The sequence below is a fragment of the Bombina bombina genome, chromosome 2 (assembly GCF_027579735.1).
Source record: "Bombina bombina isolate aBomBom1 chromosome 2, aBomBom1.pri, whole genome shotgun sequence".
NCBI classification, from domain to species: Eukaryota; Metazoa; Chordata; class Amphibia; order Anura; family Bombinatoridae; genus Bombina; species Bombina bombina.
Genome location: NC_069500.1, coordinates 203,134,355 through 203,158,337, shown reverse-complemented (window position 1 = coordinate 203,158,337; position 23,983 = coordinate 203,134,355). Strand labels below are relative to the sequence as shown.

The following is a 23,983-nucleotide window of genomic DNA, read 5'->3' as shown; positions in this document are numbered from 1 at the left end:
GGAACTTTTGAGGTAAAATATCTTTCTTTTTTACATAGAGATGTTCAGGTGATATTTTCTAATCAGCTTTTTACAGCTATGCTGCATCACTTTCAAGTGTTTAAACATTTGGGTATTATGGCCCTTTAAATGGATTGGATAGAGCACGGCATTTTAAACAACTTTGTAATGTACTTCTATTTATCAATTTTGCTTTGTTCAATTGGTATCATTTCTTAAAAAGTAATATTAAGTGAGCTCAGATGTGAACAAGTGTCAAGCCATCAGGTAGTAGTGTTTGTAACAATGTTTATAGCAATATTATACATTATTGCAAATACTTCTGCCACTGACTTATAAAGCACTCCCCGTCTCAAAAATTCTGCAACAGCTTGGGTGCTCATACCAAAAGGTATCTTATAACATTGTCACACAGTAGGCACTCACAGGTCTTCCAAATAGCAAATCTTTCTCCCAACATTTATTAGAAGATTCTCAATCCAAAAGTATTAAGTTGATGTTTTAGCTGAACGTGTGAGCTTTTATCAAGATAAATAATTCACCAACTGTGTATATATAATGACATGTTTGTCTTGATAAAGGCTCATGTGTTGGGACGAAACGTCGACTTAAAGGGTCAATAAACACAAGTTATTGAAAATGATAAATTTATAGTTTTATCATTAAAAAGAAAATTTATGCTTACCTGATAAATTTGTTTCTTTTTAGACACGATGAGTCCACGGATTTCATCCTTACTTGTGGGATTACGCCTCCTGGTCAGCAGGCCACAGCAGAGCTGTATATATAGCTCCTCCCTTCCCTCCCACTCCAGTCATTCGACCGAAGTTAGGAAGAGAAAGGAAAAGCCAAGGTGCAGAGGTGTCTGAAGTTTACAAAAATTAATAACCTGTCTCATAGAACAGGGCGGGCCGTGGACTCATCGTGTCTAAAAAGAAACAAATTTATCAGGTAACCATAAATTTTCTTTTCTTTTTAAAGACACGATGAGTCCACGGATTTCATCCTTACTTGTGGGATACAATACCAAAGCTAGAGTACACAGATGAAAAGGGAGGGACAAGACAGGGAACCTAAACGGAAGGCACCACTGCTTGAAGAACCCATCTCCCAAAAAAACAGCCTCAGCTGAAACAAAAGAATCAAATTTAGAAAATTTAGAAAGTGTGAAGAGAGGACCAAGTTGCAGCCTTGCAAATCTGTTCAACAGAAGCATCATTTTTGAATGCCCATGAGGAAGCAACAGTCCTGGTGGAATGAGCCGTAAGTCTGTCAGGAGGCTGCTGTCCAGCAGTCTCATATGCAAAACGGATGATACTCTTCAGTCAAAAAGAAAGTGGTAGCCGTAGCTTTCTGACCCTTATGTTTTCCAGAAAAAATGACAAATAGAGAAGACTATTGACGAAGTCATTAGTCGCTTGTAAGTAAAATTATAAAGCACAGAATACGTCCAAATTGTGCAAAAGATGTTCCTTCTGTGAAGGATTAAGACACAAGAAAGGAACAACAATTTCACCCATGAGATCACGGGAAGGAAAACACCATGTCCTTGAAAAATCTTACTTGCTATAAGGATGGCGCCTGGACTAGGATGTCGTCCAGATAGGGTACCACTGCAATGTCCCGAACCGAAGCACCGCCAAAAGAAAGACAAACCTTATAACTTGAGATGATTCTCGAGAATGGCACATGAAAGTACGCGTCCTTTAAATCCACTGATGTCATTAATTGATCAAGGAAAGAATGAAACGAATAGTTTCCATCTTGAGACGGTCGACTGAAAATTTTTAGTAGACTAAAAAGTGGTCTGAAGGTTCCCTCCTCCTTTAGGACTACAACCCGTTTTGGATAAGAAACCCAGAAACTATACCTATATTGGAACTGGAACAATCACTCCTAGATGTGAGAGGTCTCCTACGCAGTGTAAGAACGCCTCTCCTTTTGTCTGATATGCAGATAATCTTGAAAACAGAAAACTGCCTTTGGGAGGAAAACTTTTGAACTCAAATTTGTATCCCTGGGACACTATTTGCTATTGCTCAGGGATACTGAATATCTCAAACCCAAGCCTGAGCGAAGACAGAAAGTTTGCCCCTACAAGGTCCGATCCCGGATCGGGGGCATGTCCTTCATGCTGTCTTTGATTCAACAGCTGGCTATTTGGATCTTTTTTTTTCTTAACACTTTAAAATTTCAAAAAAGAATATTCCATCCAGCCAGGTCCCAACAGAGACTTCTCCTTGTAAGGAATCACTAAAAGCTTAGCCATAGAGCATATGTTCGTAGAACAAAGCTCTAACCATAAAACCTAGAGAGCTGGAACAGAGCAAATTATGCTCCCAGTTTGAGAAGGTGAAGAATTTGAAATAAAGGAATTAGCCATCTTGAAAGTTTTTAATCCTGTCCTGGGTTTATATCCAGGGAAGCTTCTGACTTAATAGCATCAGACAACGAATCAAACCAACCACCGTAGCACTAGTGACGATATACAAGTACACACCAGGTTGCCATTGGAAGCCCTGGAGTACCTCCCACTTGTAATCTTTGTCCAAAGCACCTATCCTCTAAGTGTATAACAGTTCACCTAGCTAAGCTGGTGGAGCAGTGACCAAGTGCGCAAGAAGCGCGTATGCTACCTGCATACCATTCTGGATATTTTATGTGTATGTACACATACCCTTGATTTTACCTTACGAGGATTTGGAATAAAGTTTATATTTTTTTACACTCCGGATTTCATGTGCGCTTTCTCTCCTAAATTTTAGATTTGTATTAAGCTGAAACTACTCCGTCCCCCCTAGGAAATGTGTTTCCAGCCTCCTTATGCTGAGTCGGCGATGGGAAACAGATTTGTGAAATGTATGTACATATGTGGTACTTGCCAAGTGTGGCAAATCACCCGTAACCGTAAGGGTCTCAATGCGCTGCTCATTTTATCAACCTTGGAAAGATGAAAAGCTGAGTGTTGCAACCCTTAGGATGCCACCGAGCTCAGCCACAGTGCCTTAGCATGCTGAGCTATCTGTCCAGTAATTCACTGGACACACTAGTATAGGTACACCGGAAATGTCTTTACTGGACGTACTATGTTGGGGTCGCCCAGGCTAGATAAAAAAAAACTCAATCTGAGTCTGAGAATTCTCTCACAGATAATCCAAAAGTATCTTCCCCTCTTCAGTAACATGGAAGAACCATTAGGAAAAAAACAACTACTGAAAAATTTCCTCTAGCAATGTTTTCTACCTCGTGAGAAAACCATATAATACATCATAACTCCGAGTGGAGTGTAAAAGGAAGCACAGGGCATTGTATGTGGGCCAAAAAATGTAGTGGGACACTATCGGAGAATTTTGTGGCATAAAAAATGTTAGTCACTTTAATCGTAAAAGTAACTTATGGTTGTGTGTCTTTATGCCCTCCTAAGATACAAAGGAGGAATGAATAGACAGCTGAAAATTCTTTAATAAAATTTACACATAAAAGACGTTACTGTCTCTTTAAATCTTAAAAGTAACTCTGTATTTTTGTGTGCTTTTATTCCATCCAAAGTCACAAAGGATGAAGTAACCAATAAACAACTGCAATTTTGTAATAGAATTCACACATAAAAAACGTTACTCTCTCTTTAAATCTTAAAGTAACTCTTTATTTTTGTGTGCTTTTGTGCCATACAAATCACAACGGATGAAATAAAGAAAAAACTGAAACTCCTTTAATAAAATTAACAGCTAAACAAACGTTACTGTTACTTTAAATTTTAAACTGCAACTCATTATTTGCAAGTGCAGAAAAAAACTAGAATAGTACGTAAGAATCACGTACATCTCAGATAAACCTTGCTGAGGTGAGCATCAGAACATCATGCTTAAATGTAACCTCACATAATTTACAAGCAGATCCAGTCACCTAATGACAGCACTAAGTATTGTGCTAGGAGAGAAAAAACGCCAACCCTCCGATGAACGGAAGGAGAATAGAGAGTGCAGTCTCAGTCGGACATAACTCCTCCCTTGTGGGCGTGAAACACACAATCCCTTAATTTGCAGAGAGATAGAAAATTGCGCTCCAAAAACGGCGCCAAACATAACCCCGCCCGTCGTGGGCGTTCCACACATCTTTCCCGGTAGCCATTACTATTTTCAGAATTAGTACTCCGGGAGGTCTGAAGCTTACATTTAAAGCCTGGGGGCAAAGTACATTACCGTACACAAAACAATCACACTCCCTTAGGCCTCTTGTAGTCAGCTCGGTAGTCAGCTTGGTCAATAAAATTAACACATTAACAGAGTAATGTTAAGTCTGCTGCGTGATTAAATCTATACAAAACCCCAGAGAAGCCACCTTCCAATCTCCTCAGCCCCAGTGCCTGTGAAGAAAATGCTGTCATAGAATCCTCCCTTTAGATATATGTAGGAGTTTTTATGTCCCAAAAAAGTGCTACTTCCTCTGTCCTGAATCTTCAGATTCTTTTTTCAGACCCAGAATAAAAAAGTCAGCACTTACCTTTGTATTCTGCCTGACAGCAGGGCAGCTCAGCAGGTTTAGGAGGTCCTCTTCCTCCCATAGCCCTGTGTAAAACCATAAAGCCTGAGTTAATTTTGTTTAGGCTGTTAGGAGAAGGGCAGCATCAATGTATAGGAGGCACAGTGAGAATTATGTCCCACCAGTTCCTATTGCTCTAAAGCCACCAAAAGCTCTACTGAAGAGACTGATATGGACTACGGCTACACCATAGAACAAAAATAATAAAACACCTCACTTTACCTCTTCCTATCAGTAACGTAGGCAAAGAGAATGACTGGAGTGGGAGGGAAGGGAGGAGCTATATATACAGCTCTGCTGTGGTGCTCTTTACCTCCTCCTGCTGACCAGGAGGCATAATCCCACAAGGAAGGATGAAATCCGTGGACTCATCGTGTCTTTAAAAAGAAAATAAATTTGTATATGGTGTGGCCCAATGTTTCCCAACCGCGGTCCTCAAGTACCCCCAACAGTCCTGGTTTTCATTATAGCTGAACCAGTGCACAGGTGAAAAATTCAGCTGATCAGTAAACAGCCTGCTCTTATCCATCAGATGATCTGTGCTCTAGTTCAGCTATAATGAAAACCAGGACTGTTGGGGGTACTTGAGGACCGCAGTTGGGAAACACTAGGACTGTCAATGACGAGTGTGATATAGACAATATGTATTAAAATATTTTTCCGGTCGCATATTTGTAACTCCGCCCTCTGACTTTCACGCCCCCTGACCAGGCTACTAAGTACACTCTTGAAACTTATTAGAAAGCCTTCAGAGCGGATGCCAAATGCTGCTAGATTCACAGCTGAGGGAAAGAGCAAAAAGGACGCATGCGCAGACAAGCAATCAATAAGTAGTTAGCGGGTTTGCAGACACAGCATTTCAATATTTACTTCAGTGACAGCTGAGGGAAAAAGCAAAAAAGTGTGCATGCGTAGACTTAGGGAAAACAGCTGAGTATAATGGAACACGCTCAATATAGACATCAATGGCACGATCGGTACCCCACTGATAGGCACAAAAGGTATAAGGTAAAAATCATAAAATAGTAGGGAGAAGCGGTGGGTGGGCTGCATTATTAGAAAGAAAAAAAAAATAATGAGGGTCAATTAAATGTTTATTTAAAAACTTTATGAAATCAGACAAAATGTTAATTTAATATTACTAAAGCTGGTGTTTATTTTTAAAGTATAAAAATTATGAAGTTTACTGTCCCTTTAATACATGTGGATTGAGAATCTTCTTATAAACATTGACAGAAAGTTTTCCTTCTTGAAAGACCTGTGAGTGCCTACTGTGTGACAATTTATGAAATACTCTTTGCTATGAGCACCCAGGCGGTTGTGCAATTTGGAGACAGGGAGTGCATGAGACTGCAGTTTCTCATCTATCTAGGTAGCCCTTGCTTTCACAATAGCGCCTGTTTTAGTGATCATGTAACCATTAGAGGAAGTTGTTACACAGGCTCTTAGCTGAAAATAAATGGATTTAAAGAAAAGTTTTTCCACCTGCATTTATATTAAAGCACTGCAATACTGTATAAAACACATGAGAGTGGTTTGCCATCCTTAAAGGGCTAGTACAATGAACAGAAAAAAAAATTGCTATCATGCATATAAAAAGATCAGTAACATCTTAAGAATATTTTTTAATGCTGGTCTTTTTTCATATTGAAGTTAACAGGAAGTCTGTGTGCATGTTAAAAAACAAAAGTCAATTTTATATGCAGCAAAAAATTAAAATGCATTGCCCACTGGTTGAATAACAGAACTCCTCACTGCCTTATTAATGGACAGCAACATCTATCGCAAGTATATAAACAATTCTTTTATATTGCTGTTTTTACATTTATAGCTTTAATTTCAGGGCTTTAATACATACACACATATACATACAATATACTGTAATATTATTGCATGTGTTTTTAGCGTTTATGTGTTCAATGTTTATTGTTCCTATTTTATTAAGGTTTTGCCTAACAATAGTATGTTCGCACATATTATGGTACGGAAATATGAACATATCCATTTGCCACGGCACAAATTCCCGTTTTACTCCAAACTCTTTATTTTCCATTTGTCTCAGACACATACGATGACAATTCAAAATTAAATTTACTTACAGGAGGTCCTGGAGGAAATGAAGGAGGCCAACCAAACAGGGACGGTGGAGCATCATTTGACTTATCCTGCTGTGAAAATAAGTTTAAAAGAATTTTTTTTTTTTTTTTTTTTTAACATTTATTGCCATGCACACATAACCCCCCAAAAAAAAGAAAAAGCCAAAGTACAGAAACACTAATGAGCCTAATGACAAAAAGGTTGAAGAAAAAACAAGAGAGCTCCTTAACCCTGGAAGGCGGACAGATAAAATGTACCTGCTCATATAATATACTACCATTCATTCTCTGCTTCTATAGCTTCTAACATTTGAAATTAATTTCTCCTGCTATTGTATCACAACTAAACAGCAAAAAGTGCAGACAATATACATAATACTGTATTTGTTCTAATCTGTAATCTACATGAGATTCACAAATGCCAGTTCATCAAATACATAATTTAATTATTCTACTATGTAAAGTGTAGTATACTCTGATGTCACATTATACAAACAAATATTTACATACAATCAATAAAGTCTTCATGTCTAATTTGCTAAAATCTTTTTGCAATGTGGGACAGACACCAAGTAAAACACCACCCTCAGGACAGAAGGACAACAAAAACTGATTGCCCTGGGAAAAATTGGACAGCTGTCAGGTAAGTTTGTGCTTCAATTAGCATGCTATTCATACAAACTGAGAGTAAAGATCTTACCCTGCCCATGTCAGGCATAAATGGAGGTGGTACTGGAGGGAAGTGAGAGTTCCAATTAGAGGACTTTGGTGTGGTTCTGTTATGAGGAACCTTGTTTTCAGATGATCTACAGGACATATCACTTTCATCTGTCGATCTTGTATCTCCATTCATATCCTAGAAAGAAACAAAATAAATTAAGGAGAAAGCTCAAAAAGTGTAAGTGTGCCTTTAAAACAAGCTCCACTATCTATCAGTCTCACAAAGTGGTGTTGGCTGCTCCAGGCCATTGAAATAAATGCACAGAATATAGTTATCCAGCTTTCTTGTTGTTTAGATAAAGTAACTGTTTGTGAAACAAAGAGTAGAGCTGTAAACTGGCTGTGTTGCAAATAATACAAGATCCCTAAACGCTCTAGACAAGAGCATGTTTTTGATGAGAACCAAGATTCTGTAGCGTTTAAAGAGGATCAGTTTGTGTGGTCTAAAATATGGGCATTTAATGAATATTTCATGATCTCTGTAAACATGTGGATGAAAAACAACCTCAGATAAACCTTTATACTTTATATATTTATAGAAAAGGGTTTGGGTTATCGTGCATTTATTGGTTTAGTCAATTATATCTTGTGGGACATGGAATAAATTACAAAATAAAAAAATAAGACAAATATAAAAAATATGAAGGAGCAAAAACATAAAATTACACATTTCACATCTTTTAAACATCGATCTGCAATGGATGTAAGGGGTACATTTTGTATAAGTTAAGAAAAGTATATGAACAATAACCATAGCTGTTATATCTGCAAGCGACAACCAAAGCTGTTATATGCGCGTGCGCCAACCTTAGCTGTCATATCTGCAAGCGACAACCAAAGCTGTTATATGCGCGTGCGCCAACCTTAGCTGTCATATCTGCAAGCGACAACCAAAGCTGTTATATGCGCGTGTGCCAACCTTAGCTGGGATACACAAAGGATTATCATAGCTTCATCTTTAGTATAATAGTGACCAGTGTACAACCAAAGCATTATTAGTGTATACATGCTCATGGCCTCAAAGATTAAACAATTCATAACACACGAGAGTAAGCAATGGCCACCCTTTATTGAAATGTATAGGCACCAATAGTCATTTCATAAGTAACTTTTTGTATTTGTGTTATGTGCAATTATGAAAATGGTTACCAGTTTTTATGTGCATACCAAATCAGTTTTTATTGAGGGTATATAGACAACAATATGTTAAAATGTAATCAGAGACATAAGCATATGTCTGAGTAGTAGCGTCTAAAGGATACAAAATGTCACCACTACACAAATTATACATTATAAATAAACATATCATCCTAGAATGCAAACATAATCCTTGGCAGGTAATTAACCTATGTACTCTCAATCAAACCTCTTTATGTATATTCGGTTGCCGTGTTTAAAGCAATGTAAACTTATCATTTTCCCCTAATACAAAGCGTAAAAATAAACTAGAACACATTATACCTCATGTAGGAGGTGGCGGTCTCTCTTAGACCGCTGATGCTATTATATAGTGATTTGAGGATATGTAATGGAAGATATGTAATAAATAAAAAGGCATATAGGGTCGCTTTTGGACCCTTAGTAGTATGATACAAGATTGTGACACTAAAATGTGAAACAGCCAAGTAACAGAAAAGTAGCCTGTCACATAAGATTGCTCTTGTAAGTATCAAAATATGTGTATCAATATATCCTATATAATAAATGGCCAAGTATGTTTGTCAGATGCAGTCATGCGCAGTAGAGACTGCACGTGACAAACATACCTGACCGTTTGGATCCTGACACTCAGGACAGAGCACGGCTGAAGCGGAGTGTCAGGGAGCGTGGCCGACGGGAGCGTTGTGATGGGGGTGTGGCCAGAGAGGCAAAGGTTTTCAATGAAGACAGAGCCAGAGAGGGAGCAGGAGAGGGGGAGAGTGTCAAAGGGGGGGGGGGGAGAGCCAAAGGGGGGAGAGAGAGGGCCAAAGAGGAAAGAGAGCCAAAGGGGGGGGAGAGCCAAAGGGGGGGGAGAGAGGGCCAAAGAGGAAAGAGGGCCAAAGAGGAAAGAGAGCCAAAGAGGAGAGAGAGAGAGAGAGCCAAAGGGGGGGGGGGGGAGAGCCAAAGAGGGGGGGGGGAGAGAGGGGAGAGAGCCAAAGGGGGAGAGAGCCAGAGAGGAAAGAGAGCCAAAGGAGGGGGGGAGAGAGCCAGCCAAAGGGGAGAGAGAGCAAAAGAGGGGAGAGAGCCAAAGAGGGGGGGGGGGGGGGAGAGAGCCAAAGAGGGGGGGGGGAGAGAGAGCCAAAGAGGGGGGGGGGAGAGAGAGCCAAAGAGTGGGGGGGGGGAGGAGAAGAGAGAGCCAAAGAGGGGGGGGGGGGGGGGGAAGAGAGAGCCAAAGAGGGGGGGGGGAGAAGAGAGAGCCAAAGGAGGGGGGAGAGAGCCAAAGGAGGGGGGAGAGAGCCAAAAGGAGGGGGGAGAGAGCCAAAAGGAGGGGGGAGAGAGCCAAAGAGGGGGGGGAGAAAGAGCCAAAGAGGGGGGGGAGAAAGAGCCAAAGAGGGGGGGAGAAAGAGCCAAAGAGGGGGGGAGAAAGAGCCAAAGAGGGGGGGAGAAAGAGCCAAAGAGGGGGGGAGAAAGAGCCAAAGAGGGGGGGAGAAAGAGCCAAAGAGGGGGGGGGGGAGAGAGAGCCAAAGAGGGGGGGGGGGAGAGAGCCAAAGAGGGGGGGGGGGGGGGAGAGAGAGCCAAAGAGGGGGGGGGAGAGAGCCAAAGAGGGGGGGGAGAGAGAGCCAAAGAGGGGGGGGAGAGAGAGCCAAAGAGGGGAGAGAGAGAGCAATAGAGGGGAGAGAGAGAGCAAAAGAGAGGAGAGAGAAAGCAAAAGAGAGGGGGGAGAGAAAGCAAAAGAGAGGGGGAAGAGAGAACAAAAGAGAGGGGGAAGAGAGAACAAAAGAGAGGGGGGAGAGAGCAAGGGGTGGGACCGCTGTACTGCAAAAAATGGCCCATGTACACGGGCTTTAGTACTAGTTTAATAATAAAAGGAAAAGGTTCTATAGGGTGCATTTCCCTTTGCTTATGGTGTGAGGGGGGGTCCGGGGATATTTGATATTTGAATAAATTAGTTAAGACTAAAGGAGCCATGTATCTGGAGTTCCTACGTACAAGAATTCAATGAAACATTATTGTCTCCTGTATCTAAGTAAGGAAGCAGTCGCTATATTCTCTGGACATATTTACTAATTATAAGAGACAGAGCTTGTAAGAAACTAATAACTGTAGAGGAAGGATAAACTTTTAAAGCTTGGTTGTTGCAGGGTGCATATAACATTGCAAGGATAAGAGCTATGCATGAAGTTTTAACCACATAAGGTATTCAGTTAGATATAACACTCCTCTCGGGTTTCATCACCACTAAACCAATATGTAGAAGAGATGGTACCTCCCCTCAGGATTTGCTGTCACCACTGGACCAAGACGGAAAAGGGGTATTGGATATGACCCACTCTGACCTGCAGAGTGGGAAAGGGTGAGGGGAGATACCTTCCCCCTCTGTTTTTCGTTTAATATAATTTCCCTACTCACAATTGTTTCTAGATGCTGCGTTTCCCCAGGTGATGGCCCAGCACTCAGCTGCAGCAGCTTCTTGTAGGAATACTGTATATCCAAGGGACATTTTTGACACTTTGCTAAATGCTTCTTCATCCTTGTTGCATTATTTGCGTATGTCTGACCACAGTATTTACACTGCCCTATTAGTTTTCCCCCTTCAGTGCATTCACTGTAGTGTTGCCATACGCAGCTCTTCTTTAGATTTGGCATTAGCAAGACTAAACAAGAAACGTACCAGATAACCGCTTTAATTCTAGTCTTAATGGCTAATAGAAAGAAATGTGACAAACTGCTAAGTGTAGCTATGGTTTCACTTCCATCTCTGATGTAACAGCTTTAGCTGGTCTCTTACTTGCTGTCATTTTTAGAAACTGAAAATGTTCCACACATCAGCACATTACTAGTAAATTCCCCAAAGAACTTTCCATAAATGGCAGCGGAAAAACAAAACCTTTTCTTTCCTCTCTCTCTGGTGGAGGACCGTATGCTTCTGGGCTCACATATCACAGAGAAGTACTGGTCACTTTTAGTTAACAAAACATGATTATTAAACATGGTCATGACAAGCCACAAAAAAGAAAAGCTATTTACAATTAAAGGGACAGTTTATCCAAAAAATGTCTCTCCTTTAATTTGTTTATAATGATCCACTTTACTTGCTGGAGTGTTTTAAATTGTTTGCAAGTTGCTCGCTTACTCTTATTTCGGTATTTGAAATAGTCGATTTAGCCTGTGGTATCCCCATCTATAATGTAAACACAGCTAGCAGAAGAAATTACACTCCTGGTGGGGTGTAGAAGAGACAACTAATACAATTATACATTTTCCATTGTTCTCTGTAAGTATTGGGTTTTGGTTTAGAAACAGATATAAGATAAGGAAGCAAGTTTGTATACACAAAGTGATAACATAAAGAGATCTTATTGTATTTGCAAGATCAAGCCATTTCAATAGGCTGTGGTTTCAAAGCACAAAACCAGCAATTTCCTATACAAAAATAAATCTGAAAATGCAATTTCTCACACATTCTATACTCTGCAGCTGGTATAACAAGTTTTTGGAAATACATTAAGGGAACAACTATTTTACAGTATCCTGTTCCTTTAGTGTTTATTGATGCTGGAGACCTAATACCTGTTCAGTATGTACCTATATTTTCAGCGTGTACAGTGATAAAGGGGAAACACAGGCATCAAGAAAGAATGTCACTGCTTCTGAGTCACCCCGTAAGATGTTTTTTTAACCCTTTAATGCAGAGCTATTTTTACACTACTGTTTAGCTGTTTAACAGTCTTTGCATCTACAAATAAAGTTCAATATTTCTTTCTATAAAAAAGGTACACACAAAATTATACCTAATTCTTTGAACACCAAGCATTTTTAGAAAATAACTAGTTCACAATAATAACATGGGAGAGAGCTAGCATAAAAATAAAATTGTGTCATTTTCTTTGGCATACAGGGTCATTATTTCCTAAATATCTCACACACATATTTTATGGTGTCACATTTAGCATTAGGTCACCTTCCCAAGACACCAGGAATTACTATTTTATTTTTATGTCATTTAACAATTACGATTTGAAAATTAAAACAGAAAATGTAATATTTTTGTCACTTTACACCATCTTGTAGTTTATGCAGAAAATGAGTAGATCTAAACATATCCATGCCCAAACATAACCATTGTAGCAAAAATAAAATATTTTAAAATAAAAACTTAAAATAGTTGCACTAAAAACCAAAGCTGTGAGGATATTTCTGATGGTTATGACAATCAAAATAATTCTGCACTGCATGGCCACTTGCCCCCAATCTGTCCATCCGGTATCGCACATGAAATCAAGGTACAAACAAAGAAGCTTCACGTCATGCTTAAAGGGATAGTCAAGTCCAAAAAAAAAAAAAAACAGTCATGATTTAAATAGGGCATGTAATTTTAAACAACTTTCCAATTTACTTTTATCACCAATTTTGCTTTGTTCTCTTGGTATTCTTAGTTGAAAGCTAAACCTAGGAGGTTAATATGCTAATTTCTAAGGCCACCTCTAATCTGAAAGTATTTTGACAGTTTTTCACCACTAAAGGGTGTAAATTCAAAAAAGTCTGTCAAAAAAAATGAAATAAGGGGGCAGTTTGCAGAGGCATAGATACAAGGTAATTACAGAGGTAAAAAGTGTATTATTATAACTGTGTTGGTTATGCAAAACTGGGGAATGGGTAATAAAGGGATTATCTACTTTTTAAAAAAAAGAAAAATGCTGGTGTTGACTGTCCCTTTAAGCCTTTCACTGCAGAGCTATTTTTTTTACACCCCTGTGCTAGAGCTGTTTTTAGTTGCTTGGCCCTCATTGAATTTATACATAAAATTTCACCTTTTATATGTGAGGCACCCACACAAATAATAACTTTTTTTTTTATAGGAGACCTAGTATAACTTTAGTTTGCAGAAGTAAAATATAGGAAATTGCCACCATATGAAATAAAAAAAGCAAACACATAATAAATAGTTATATGAGAGTAATTTTTCACTAATTATTTCCATCCCAAACTTTGTTATCCCACATTCAGCATTAGCAGTGATCTGCACAGAATTTTTTGCCAGGTGGGTGGGATGCGTGAAATACGTTCCAATATAAGAACATATTCTGCTAGCCATAGTACAAATTAATTGCATAATTTAACATGAATTTATTTAATTATGGTTTGTGCAGTTATCATTAAAAGGGATACTAAACCCATTTTTTTCTTTTGTGATTCAGATAGAGCATGCAATTTTTAAGCAACTTTCTAATTTACTCCTATTATACATTTTTCTTCGTTCTCTTGCTATCTTTATTTTAAAAAGGCACCTAAGCTAAGAAGTCAGCCAATGTTTGGTTCAGAACCCTGGACAGCATTTAGCCACAAATCAGCAAGCACAACCCAGGTTGTGAACCAAAAATGGGCCGGCTTCTAAACTTACATTCTTGCTTTTCAAATAAAGATAGCAAGAGAATCAAGAAAAATTGATAATAGGAGTAAAATTAGAAAGTTGCTTAAAATTGCATGCTCTATCTGAATAATCAAAAAAAAAAATAAAATGTGGGTTCAGTGTCCCTTTAAACATTTCTAATATTAGCTATTTTAGCTTAATATTGGTTTAAATTTTAACAGGGTGGTCAGTAAAATCAACCAAGTGGTGTGCCCTTTCGATAAATCCTGGGGAGAACACTGCATCAGTTTACCTTCCCAAGACACCAGATTTAGGATTTGATGTCTATACATTTTATTATTTTTGCACTATGGACAATTTTTTAAATTTATACAGAAAATGAGTAGGTATAAAATATCTTACCATACAAACATTAGATTCATTTTTGAAATTACCCAATATTCCGATTTCAAATAGTGGTGGCTTAACCCATATTGATAATTTATCAAGCACCTACCTCTGTCCAAACTAACTCAGCAAAGCCAAAATATTAAAAAAAAAAAATAATAAAAAAATAATAGAACAGAAACAAAACTGAGTTGTACCAAAAGTCATCCTATATAGAATTTCACAAACTATCACACTTTTACATTCTCGCTAGCAGTTACTGCCAGGTTATAAATCGGCTAGATTACGAGTTTTGCGGTAAGGTAAAAAAGCAGCGTTAACAGGTCCTAACGCTGCTTTTTTATGCACGCTGCTATTACGAGTCTTGCTGGTATAGGTGTACCGCACACTTTTTTGGCCTTATCGCAAACCTACTTACGTAAATTGCGTATAGTCTTTTTTCTATGGGACTTCCATAGCACTGGTATTACGAGTTTGTCCTGGGGAGGCCAAAAAAGTGAGCGGTACACCCTATACCGTCAAGATTCGTAGCGCATTTAAAAGTCAGTAGTTATGAGTTTTACACTACAACGTTGTAGCATAAAACTCATAACTAAAGAGCTACAAAGTACACTAACACCCATAAACTACCTATTAACCCCTAAACCGAGGCCCTCTCGCATCGCAAACACTATAATACAATTTTTAACCCCTAATCTGCCGCTCCGGACATCGCCGCCACTATAATAAACATATTAACCCCTAAACCGTCGCACTCCCGCCTCGCAAACACTAGTTAAATATTATTAACCCCTAATCTGCTGCCCCCAACATCACCGCCACCTACATTATACTTATTAACCCCTAATCTTCCGCTCCGGACATCGCCGCCGCCACCTACCTACATTTATTAACCCCTAATCTGCCGTCCCCAATGTCGCCGCCACTATTCTAAATTTATTAACCCTTTAAACCTAAGTCTAACCCTAACACTCCCTAACTTAAATATAATTTAAATAAATCTAAATACAAATTCCTATCATTCCCTAAATTATTCCTATTTAAAACTAAATACTTACCTATAAAATAAACCCTAAGCTAGCTACAATATAACTAATAGTTACATTGTATCTAGCTTAGAGTTTATTTTTATTTTACAGGCAAGTTTGTATTTATTTTAACTATGTAGAATAGTTATTAAAAAAAATTTCCATCATAAAACAATTGAGCAAACAGAAAGCTGTGTCCTTAAAGGGTTAATAACTACCTAGCTAAAATAAATACAAATTTACCTGTAAAATAAAACCTAACCTAAGTTACACCAACACCTAACACTACAATTAAATACATTCCCTACATTAAATACAATTAACTAAATTCAATAAAATTAGCTAAATAACCAAAAAAACAAACACTAAATTACAGAAAATAAAAAACAAATTACAAGATATTTAAACTAATTACACCTAATCCAAAAGCCCTATCAAAATAAAAAAGCCCCCCCCCAAAATAACAAAACCCCCTAGCCAAAACAAAAACTATCAATAGCCCTTAAAAGGGCCTTTTAAGGGGCATTGCCCCAAAGAAATCCGCTCTTTTACCTGTAAAAAAAAAAAAAAAAAAAAAATACAAATACCCCCCCAACAGTAAAACCCACCACCCACACAACCAACCCCCCAAATAAAAGCCTAACTAAAAAAAACTAAACTCCCCATTGCCCTGAAAGGGGCATTTGGATGGGCATTGCCCGAAAAAGGGCATTTAGCTCTATTGCTGCCCAAAGCCCTAACCTAAAAATAAAACCCACCCAATACACCCTTAAAAAATCCTAACACTAAACCCCGAAGATTCACTTACCGGGAGAAGTCTTCATCCAAGAGGCAAGATGTCCTCAACGAAGCCGGCAGAAGTGGTCCTCCAGACGGGCAGAAGTCTTCATCCAGACATCTTCTATCTTCATCCTTCCGACGTGGAGCTGTTCTATCTTCAAGACATCCGGCGCGGAGCATCCTCTTCAATCGACGGCTTCTTCGGAATGAATGTTTCTTTAAGTGACGTCATCCAAGATGGTGTCCCCTAGATTCCGATTGGCTGATAGAATTCTATCAGCCAATCGGAATTAAGGTAGAAAAAAATCCTATTGGCTGATGCAATCAGCCAATAGGATTGAGTTGGCATTCTATTGGCTGTTCCAATCAGCCAATAGAATGCAAGCTCAATCCTATTGGCTAAGGGACACCATCTTGGATGACGTCACTTAAAGAAACATTCATTCCGAAGAAGCCGTCGATTGAAAAGGATGCTCCGCGCCGGATGTCTTGAAGATGGAGCCGCTCCACGTCGGAAGGATGAAGACTTCTGCCTGTCTGAGGACCACTTCTGCCGGCTTTGTTGAGGACATCTTGCCGCTTGGATGAAGACTTCTCCCGGTAAGTGGATCTTCGGGGGTTAGTGTTAGGATTTTTTTTTGGGTGGGTTTTATTTTTAGGTTAGGGCAGCAATAGAGCTAAATGCCCTTTTTAAGGGCAATGCCCATCCAAATGCCCTTTTCAGGGCAATAGGGAGCTTAGGTTTTTTTAGTTAGGCTATTATTTGGGGGGTTGGTTGTGTGGGTGGTGGGTTTCACTGTTGGGGGGTATTTGTATTTTTTATTTACAGGTAAAAGAGCCGATTTCTTTGGGGCAATGCCCCACAAAAGGCCCTTTTTTAAGGGCTATTGAAAGTTTACTTTAGGCTAGGGCAGGGCTCGACAAACCCAGGAGCCTGGGAGCCACTGGCTCCTAGAATTTTACCCCTGGCTCCTAAGTTTTTGGGTTATTATCAATATAACTATATACAAATCCAACTGTCTGGCTCCTAAAAATATACCTGGCTCCTAAATTTTGAACAGATTTGTCAACCACTGGGCTAGGGGGTTTTATTATTTTTTTGGGGGGGGGCTTTTTTTATTTTGATAGGGCTCTTAGATTAGGTGTAATTAGTATAAATATTTTGTTTTTTATTTTCTGTAATTTAGTGTTTGTTTTTTGTAATTTAGCTAATTGTATTTAATTTAGGTAAGTTATTTAATTGTAGTGTAGTGTTAGTGTAACTTAGGTTAGGTTTTATTTTACAGGTAAATTTGTATTTATTTTAGCTAGGTAGTTAGTAAATAGTTAATAACTATTTAGTAACTATTCTACCTAGTTAAAATAAATACAAACTTGCCTGTGAAATAAAAATAAACCCTAAGCTAGATACAATGTAACTATTGGTTATATTGTAGCTATCTTAGGGTTTATTTTATAGGTAAGTATTTAGTTTTAAATAGGAATAATTTAGTTAATGATGGGAATTTTATTTAAATTTATTTAAAGGGACAGTAAACACCAGATTTTTTAAAAAGGTAGATAATCCCTTTATTACCCATTCCCCAATTTTGCATAACCAACACAGTTATAATAATATACTTTTTACCTCTGTGATTACCTCTGCAAAACTGCCCCTTTATTTCAGTTCTTTTGATAGACATGCATTTTTAGCCAATCAGTCCTTGCTCTTGGGAGCTTCGCGGAGCTCAATGTTATCTATATGAAACACATGAACTAACGCCCTCTAGTGGTGAAAAACTATCAAAATGCTTTCCGATTAGAGGCAGTCTTCAAGGTCTAAGAAATTAGCACATGAACCTCCTAGATTTAGCTTTCAACTAAGAATACCAAGAGAACAAAGCAAATTGGTAATGAAAGTAAATTAGAAAGTTGTTTAAAATTGCATGCCCTATTTAAATCATGAAAGATTTTTTTTGTGACTTTACTGTCCCTTTAAATTATATTTAAGTTAGGGGGTGTTAGGGTTAGACGTAGGTTTAGGGTTAATACATTTAGAATAGTGGCGGTAATGTTGGGGGCAGCAGATTAGGGGTTAATAAATGTAGGTAGGTTGTGGCGATGTTGGGGGCAGCAGATTAGGGGTTAATAAATATAATGTAGGTGGCAGCGATGTCCGGAGCGGCAGATTAGGGGTTAATAAGTGTAAGATTAGGGGTGTTTAGACTTGGGATTCATGTTAGGGTGTTAGGTGTAAAGATAGAATGTGTTTCCCCATAGGAATCAATGGGGCTGCGTTACTGAGATTTATGCTGTTTTTTGGCAGGTGTTAGACTTTTTCTCAGCCGGCTCTCCCCATTGATGTCTATGGGGAAATCATGCACATATAACCAGCTCACCGCTGACTTAAGCAGCGCTGGTATTGTAGTGCGGTATGGAGCTCAATTATGCTCTATGCTTGTCTTTTAACGCCGGGTTTGTAAATACCTGTAATACCAGTGCTGCAGGTAAGTGAGCGGTGAGAAAAAAAATGCACGTTAGCACCGCACCCCTTATAAACGCAAGACTCGTAATCTAGCCGATTATTACTATGACAAATTACTTGATAGCTATATGGACCTAAAACCAATTGTTTGAATCAAGGGACCTCAGCCTTTCAAACAAAGCGTCTTACAATATATTTATTTGGTGAGAGTGTATTACATACAAGCCTCTGAAAAAATTGCCCGAACCTCCAAAATAATAAATACTGTGAGATATTTATCATTGTTACGAAGATCAGCTGGCAGCATTAGACACAGGAACACTAATTTGAAAGAGAAGGATTTCTAATTTCAAAAAAGGGGGTCTCAAGTGTGTCTCTGTATTGGTGGGGCAATTTAGGACATACCCCACATCCTTGATGAAGTTCCATATGTCTATAGTTCTGTCAGGTGATCACTGATGCCAAAAGGAGATAGCCACCTGGGCATGTAACCCCTCCTTTTTCAAGATGGGTCACTTGTCCCACTGAAGTGCTTATACTTGCGATAGGTGATAATCTGAATTTTAGAGAGGGGCTGTGTGCCATATTCATGGTTTTGCAAACGCTCTCTCTGTTCTGGTCAAGTAGTTCCTTAAAGGGAAACTAAACCCAATTTTTTTTCTTTCATGGTTCAGATAGAGCATGCGATTTTAAGCAACTTTCTAATTTACTCCTATTATGATTTTTTCTTCGTTCTCTTGCTATCTTTATTTAAAAAGCAGGAATGTGATGCATAGGAGCCGGACCATTTTTGGTTGAGAACCTGGGTTATATGCTTGCTTATTGGTGGGTAAATGTAATCCACCAATAAGCATGCACTATCTATGGTGCTGAACCTAAAATGGGCTGGCTGCTAAGATTTTACATTCCTGCTTTTAAAATAAAGATAGCAAAAGAACGAAGTAAAATTGATAATAGGAGTAAATTAGAAAGTTGCGTAAAATGTCATGCTCTATCTGAATCACGAAAGAAAAAAATTGGGTTCAGTGTCCCTTTAACCCTTCAAATGCTGAGCCATTTCCACCCTGTGCTGAACTGTTGTGTAATTTTAAAATGTTGCTCATATTTAGGCCCAAGCCGCTTTTTAGTTTGATATAAATAAAGGTTACATTATTATGCAAGTCCAGAGAGTGCCTATCTTTCTTCTGTGTGTATATATATATATATCTATCTATATCTATATATATATCTATATATATATATATCTATATATCTATATATCTATATCTATATATCTATCTATCTATCTATCTATCTATCTATCTATCTATCTATCTATCTATATATATATATATATATATATATATATATATATATATATATATATATATATATATATATATATATATATATATATATATTTTTATTTTTTTCAGGAGACCCTACAGATTCAAACTATACCATTATTTTATGTCTATATCATAACGTGTAAGAAACCTGCAAAATTAAAAAAATAAATTAAAAAAAGAGTGAAAAAATGTATTTAATAAAAAAGTTTAATAAACAATAGTGTGTGTGTCCTAAAAACTTTATAGTAAACAGAAGGCGCTATCCTCATAAATAAGGGGCTTTCAGTACAGAAAAGTAATATTGATCTGCAAATAAATGCATATCTATTGATGCCAGATGATCACTATTAACACAGTGATCACCTGGCTATTAAAACATAAAGGGGCTTTATTTTTAAGAGGTTCTTAGGGGGTTAAAAAAAAAGGGGTCTTGGTGATCTCTGGGCTATTTTGATGGCCCGTTAGAAGGGTATTTATATGTTTGTGCATTAAAACAAGTGTTTTTTTTATTTTTAAACACTGCTTAAACCTAAACACACAAGACGCACCATTTGAGAGAGCATGATATTACCTTTCAAACATAGGTCTTTAGGGCTTAGGGGAGCAAAATACCAACCCCTTCATCCAGCTCTCAAAGGGACACTGAACCCAATTTTTTTCATTTGTGATTCAGATAGAGCATGAAATTTTAAGGAACTTTCTAATTTACTCCTATTATCAAATTTTCTTTGTTCTCTTGATATCTTCATTTGAAAAGCAAGAATGTAATTTTAGATGCAAGTGTTCAGTCGAGAACTCCAATTTGTCAAAAACTCCAATCTGACGTCACTTGCGGTGACTCTTATTTTAATATCTGTTTTGCCTCTGTCTGGGGGGCCACCGCAGACCCTTTGGCATACACCCCAAGTAAACCTTGGGGAATGAGGTTTACAATGGGGGCTTTGCCCCCCTTGAACCCCCCAGGCGGAGGCAAAATAGATAGTGAAGATAGGCGATTACTGATTGGTTGTGAATCATGTCACTCACTGGACACGGACCAATCAGATGTATGGAAATACCGGAAGTGACGTCAGATTGGAGTTTTCGATGTATTGGGAGTTCTCGACAGAACACCGGCCCATTTTTTGGTAAACAACCTGGGTTGTTCTTGTTGATTGGTGGATTAATTCACTCACCAATAAACAAGTGCTTTCCAGAGTCTGAACCAAAAATTGGCTGGCTCCTTAGCTTAGATGCCTTCTTTATCAAATAAAGATAGCAAGAGAATGAAGAAAAAACAGAATTTATGCTTACCTGATAAATTTCTCTCTCGTGATGTATCGAGTCCACGGATTCATCCATACTTGTGGGATATTCTCCTTCCTAACAGGAAGTGGCAAAGAGAGCACCCACAGCAGAGCTGTCTATATAGCTCCTCCCTTAGCTCCGCCCCTCCAGTCATTCGACCGAAGGCTAGGAAGAAAAAGGAGAAACTATAGGGTGCAGAGGTGACTGAAGCTTTTAAAAATAAAAATATACTACCTGTGTTAAACAGACAGGGCGGGCCGTGGACTCGATACATCACAAGAGAAAGAAATTTATCAGGTAAGCATAAATTCTGTTTTCTTGTGTAAGATGTATCGAGTCCACGGATTCATCCATACTTGTGGGATACCAATACCAAAGCTTTAGGACACGGATGAAGGGAGGGACAAGACAGGTACCTTAAACGGAAGGCACCACTGCTTGTAGAACCTTTCTCCCAAAAATAGCCTCAGAAGAAGCAAAAGTATCGAATTTGTAAAATTTGGAAAAAATATGAAGCGAAGTCGCCGCCTTACAAATCTGTTCAACAGAAGCCTCATTTTTAAAAGCTCATGTGGAAGCCATTGCTCTAATAGAATGAGCAGTAATTCTTTCAGGATGCTGCTGGCCAGCAGTCTCATAAGCCAAACAGAAGATGCTTTTCAGCCAAAGGAAAGAGGTAGCCGTAGCCTTTTGACCTCTCCGTTTACCAGAATAGACAAACAATGAAGATGTTTGGCGGAAATTTTTAGTTGCTTGTAAGTAGAACTTTAAGCACGAACCACATCAAGATTGTGCAACAGATGTTCCTTCTTTGATGAAGGATTAGGGCACAGTGAAGGAACAACAATCTCCTGATTGATATTCCTATTAGAAACAACCTTAGGAAGAAACCCTGGTTTGGTACGCAAAACCACCTTATCTGCATGGAAAACAAGGTAAGGCGAGTCACACTGTAAAGCAGATAACTCAGAAACTCTTCAAGCCGAAGAGATAGCTACTAAAAACAAAACTTTCCAAGATAGAAGCTTAATATCTATGGAATGCATAGGTTCAAACGGAACCCCTTGAAGAACTTTAAGAACTAAGTTTAGGCTCCATGGCGGAGCAACAGGTTTAAATACAGGCTTGATCCTGACCAAACGCTTGAACGTCTGGGACATCTGCCAGACGTTTGTGTAAAAGAATAGACAAAGCAGATATTTGTCCTTTTAAGGAACTACCTGATAATCCCTTCTCCAATCCTTCTTGGAGAAAGGACAATATTCTAGGAATCCTAATCTTACTCCATGAGTAACCCTTGGATTCACACCAATAAAAATATTTGCGCCAAATCTTATGATAGATCTTCCTGGTGACAGGCTTTCTAGCTTGAATCAGGGTATCAATGACCGACTCAGAAAAACCACGCTTTGATAGAATCAGGCGTTCAATATCCAAGCAGTCAGACGCAGAGAAATTAGATTTGGATGCGTGAATGGACCTTGGATTAGAAGGTCCTGCCTCATTGGCAGAGTCCACGGTGGAACCGATGACATGTCCACTAGGTCTGCATACCAAGTGCTGCGTGGCCACGCAGGTGCTATCAGAATCACCAAAGCTCTCTCCTGCTTGATTCTGGCAACCAGACGTGGGAGGAGAGGAAACGGTGGAAATACATAGGCCAGATTGAAGGACCAGGGCACTGCTAGAGCATCTATCAGTACCACCTGGGGATCCATAACGAGGAAGTTTGGCATTCTGACGGGACGCCATCAGATCCAATTCTGGTGTGCCCCATAGCTGGGTCAGCTGGGCAAATACCTCCGGATGGAGCTCTCACTCCCCGGATGAAAAAAGTCTGACGACTTAGGAAATCCGCCTCCCAGTTCTCCACCCCTGGGATATGGATTGCTGAGAGATGGCAAGAGTGATCCTCTGCCCATCGGATTATTTTGGTTACCTCCATCATCGCTAGAGAACTCTGTGTCCCTCCTTGATGATTGATATAAGCTACAGTCGTGATGTTGTCCGACTGAAATCTGATGAATTTGGCCGCAGCTGGCTGAGGCCACGCCTGAAGCGCATTGAATATCGCTCTCAGTTCTAGAATGTTTATCGGGAGTAAAGTTTCCTCCCGAGACTATAAGCCCTGTGGTTTCAGGGAGTTCCAGACAGCACCCCAGCCTAGCAGGCTGGCATCTGTCGCTACTATGAGCCACTCTGGCCTGCGGAAACACATTCCCTGAGACAGGTGGTCCTGAGACAACCACCAGAGAAGAGAATCTCTGGTCTCCTGGTCCAGATGTATTTGCGGAGATAAATCTGCATAATCCCCATTCCACTGTTTGAGCATGCATAGTTACAGTGATCTGAGGTGTAGGCAGGCAAAAGGAACTATGTCCATTGCCGCTACCATGAGTCCAGTTACCTCCATATACTGAGCCACTGATGGCTGAGGAATGGAATGAAGAGCTCGGCAAGTGGTTAAGAGTTTTGATTTTCTTACCTCCGTCAGAAAGATTTTAATTTCTACCGAGTCTATCAGAGTCCCTAGGAAAGAAACTCTTGTGAGAGGGAAGAGAGAACTCTTTTTTTATGTTCACCTTCCACCCGTGAGATCTCAGAAAAGCCAACACGATGTCCGTGTGAGACTTGGCTAGCTGGAAAGTCGACGCCTGAATCAAGATGTCGTCTAGATAAGGCGCCACTGCTATGCCCCGCGGTCTTAGAACCGCCAAAAGGGACCCTAGCACCTTTGTGAAAATTCTGGGAGCCGTGGCCAACCCGAAGGGAAGGGCAACGAACTGGTAATGCCTGTCCAGAAAGGCGAATCTGAGGAATTGATGATGATCTCTGTGAAT

The 23,983-nt window shown here is 39.2% G+C and overlaps 1 protein-coding gene across 1 annotated transcript in view; it reads right to left on the bottom strand.

Annotated features, from left to right (window-relative positions):
* The window catches only part of LOC128648646 (survival of motor neuron protein), a 54,362-nt gene that overhangs the window by 11,102 nt on the left and 19,277 nt on the right, over positions 1–23,983 (bottom strand). The window contains exons 5-6 of the mRNA XM_053701443.1: positions 7,339–7,494; positions 6,642–6,710 (exon numbers count right to left, since the gene is read on the bottom strand). Coding sequence (XP_053557418.1) covers positions 6,642–6,710; positions 7,339–7,494 — 225 coding nt within the window. The remainder of the gene's footprint in view (positions 1–6,641; positions 6,711–7,338; positions 7,495–23,983) is intronic.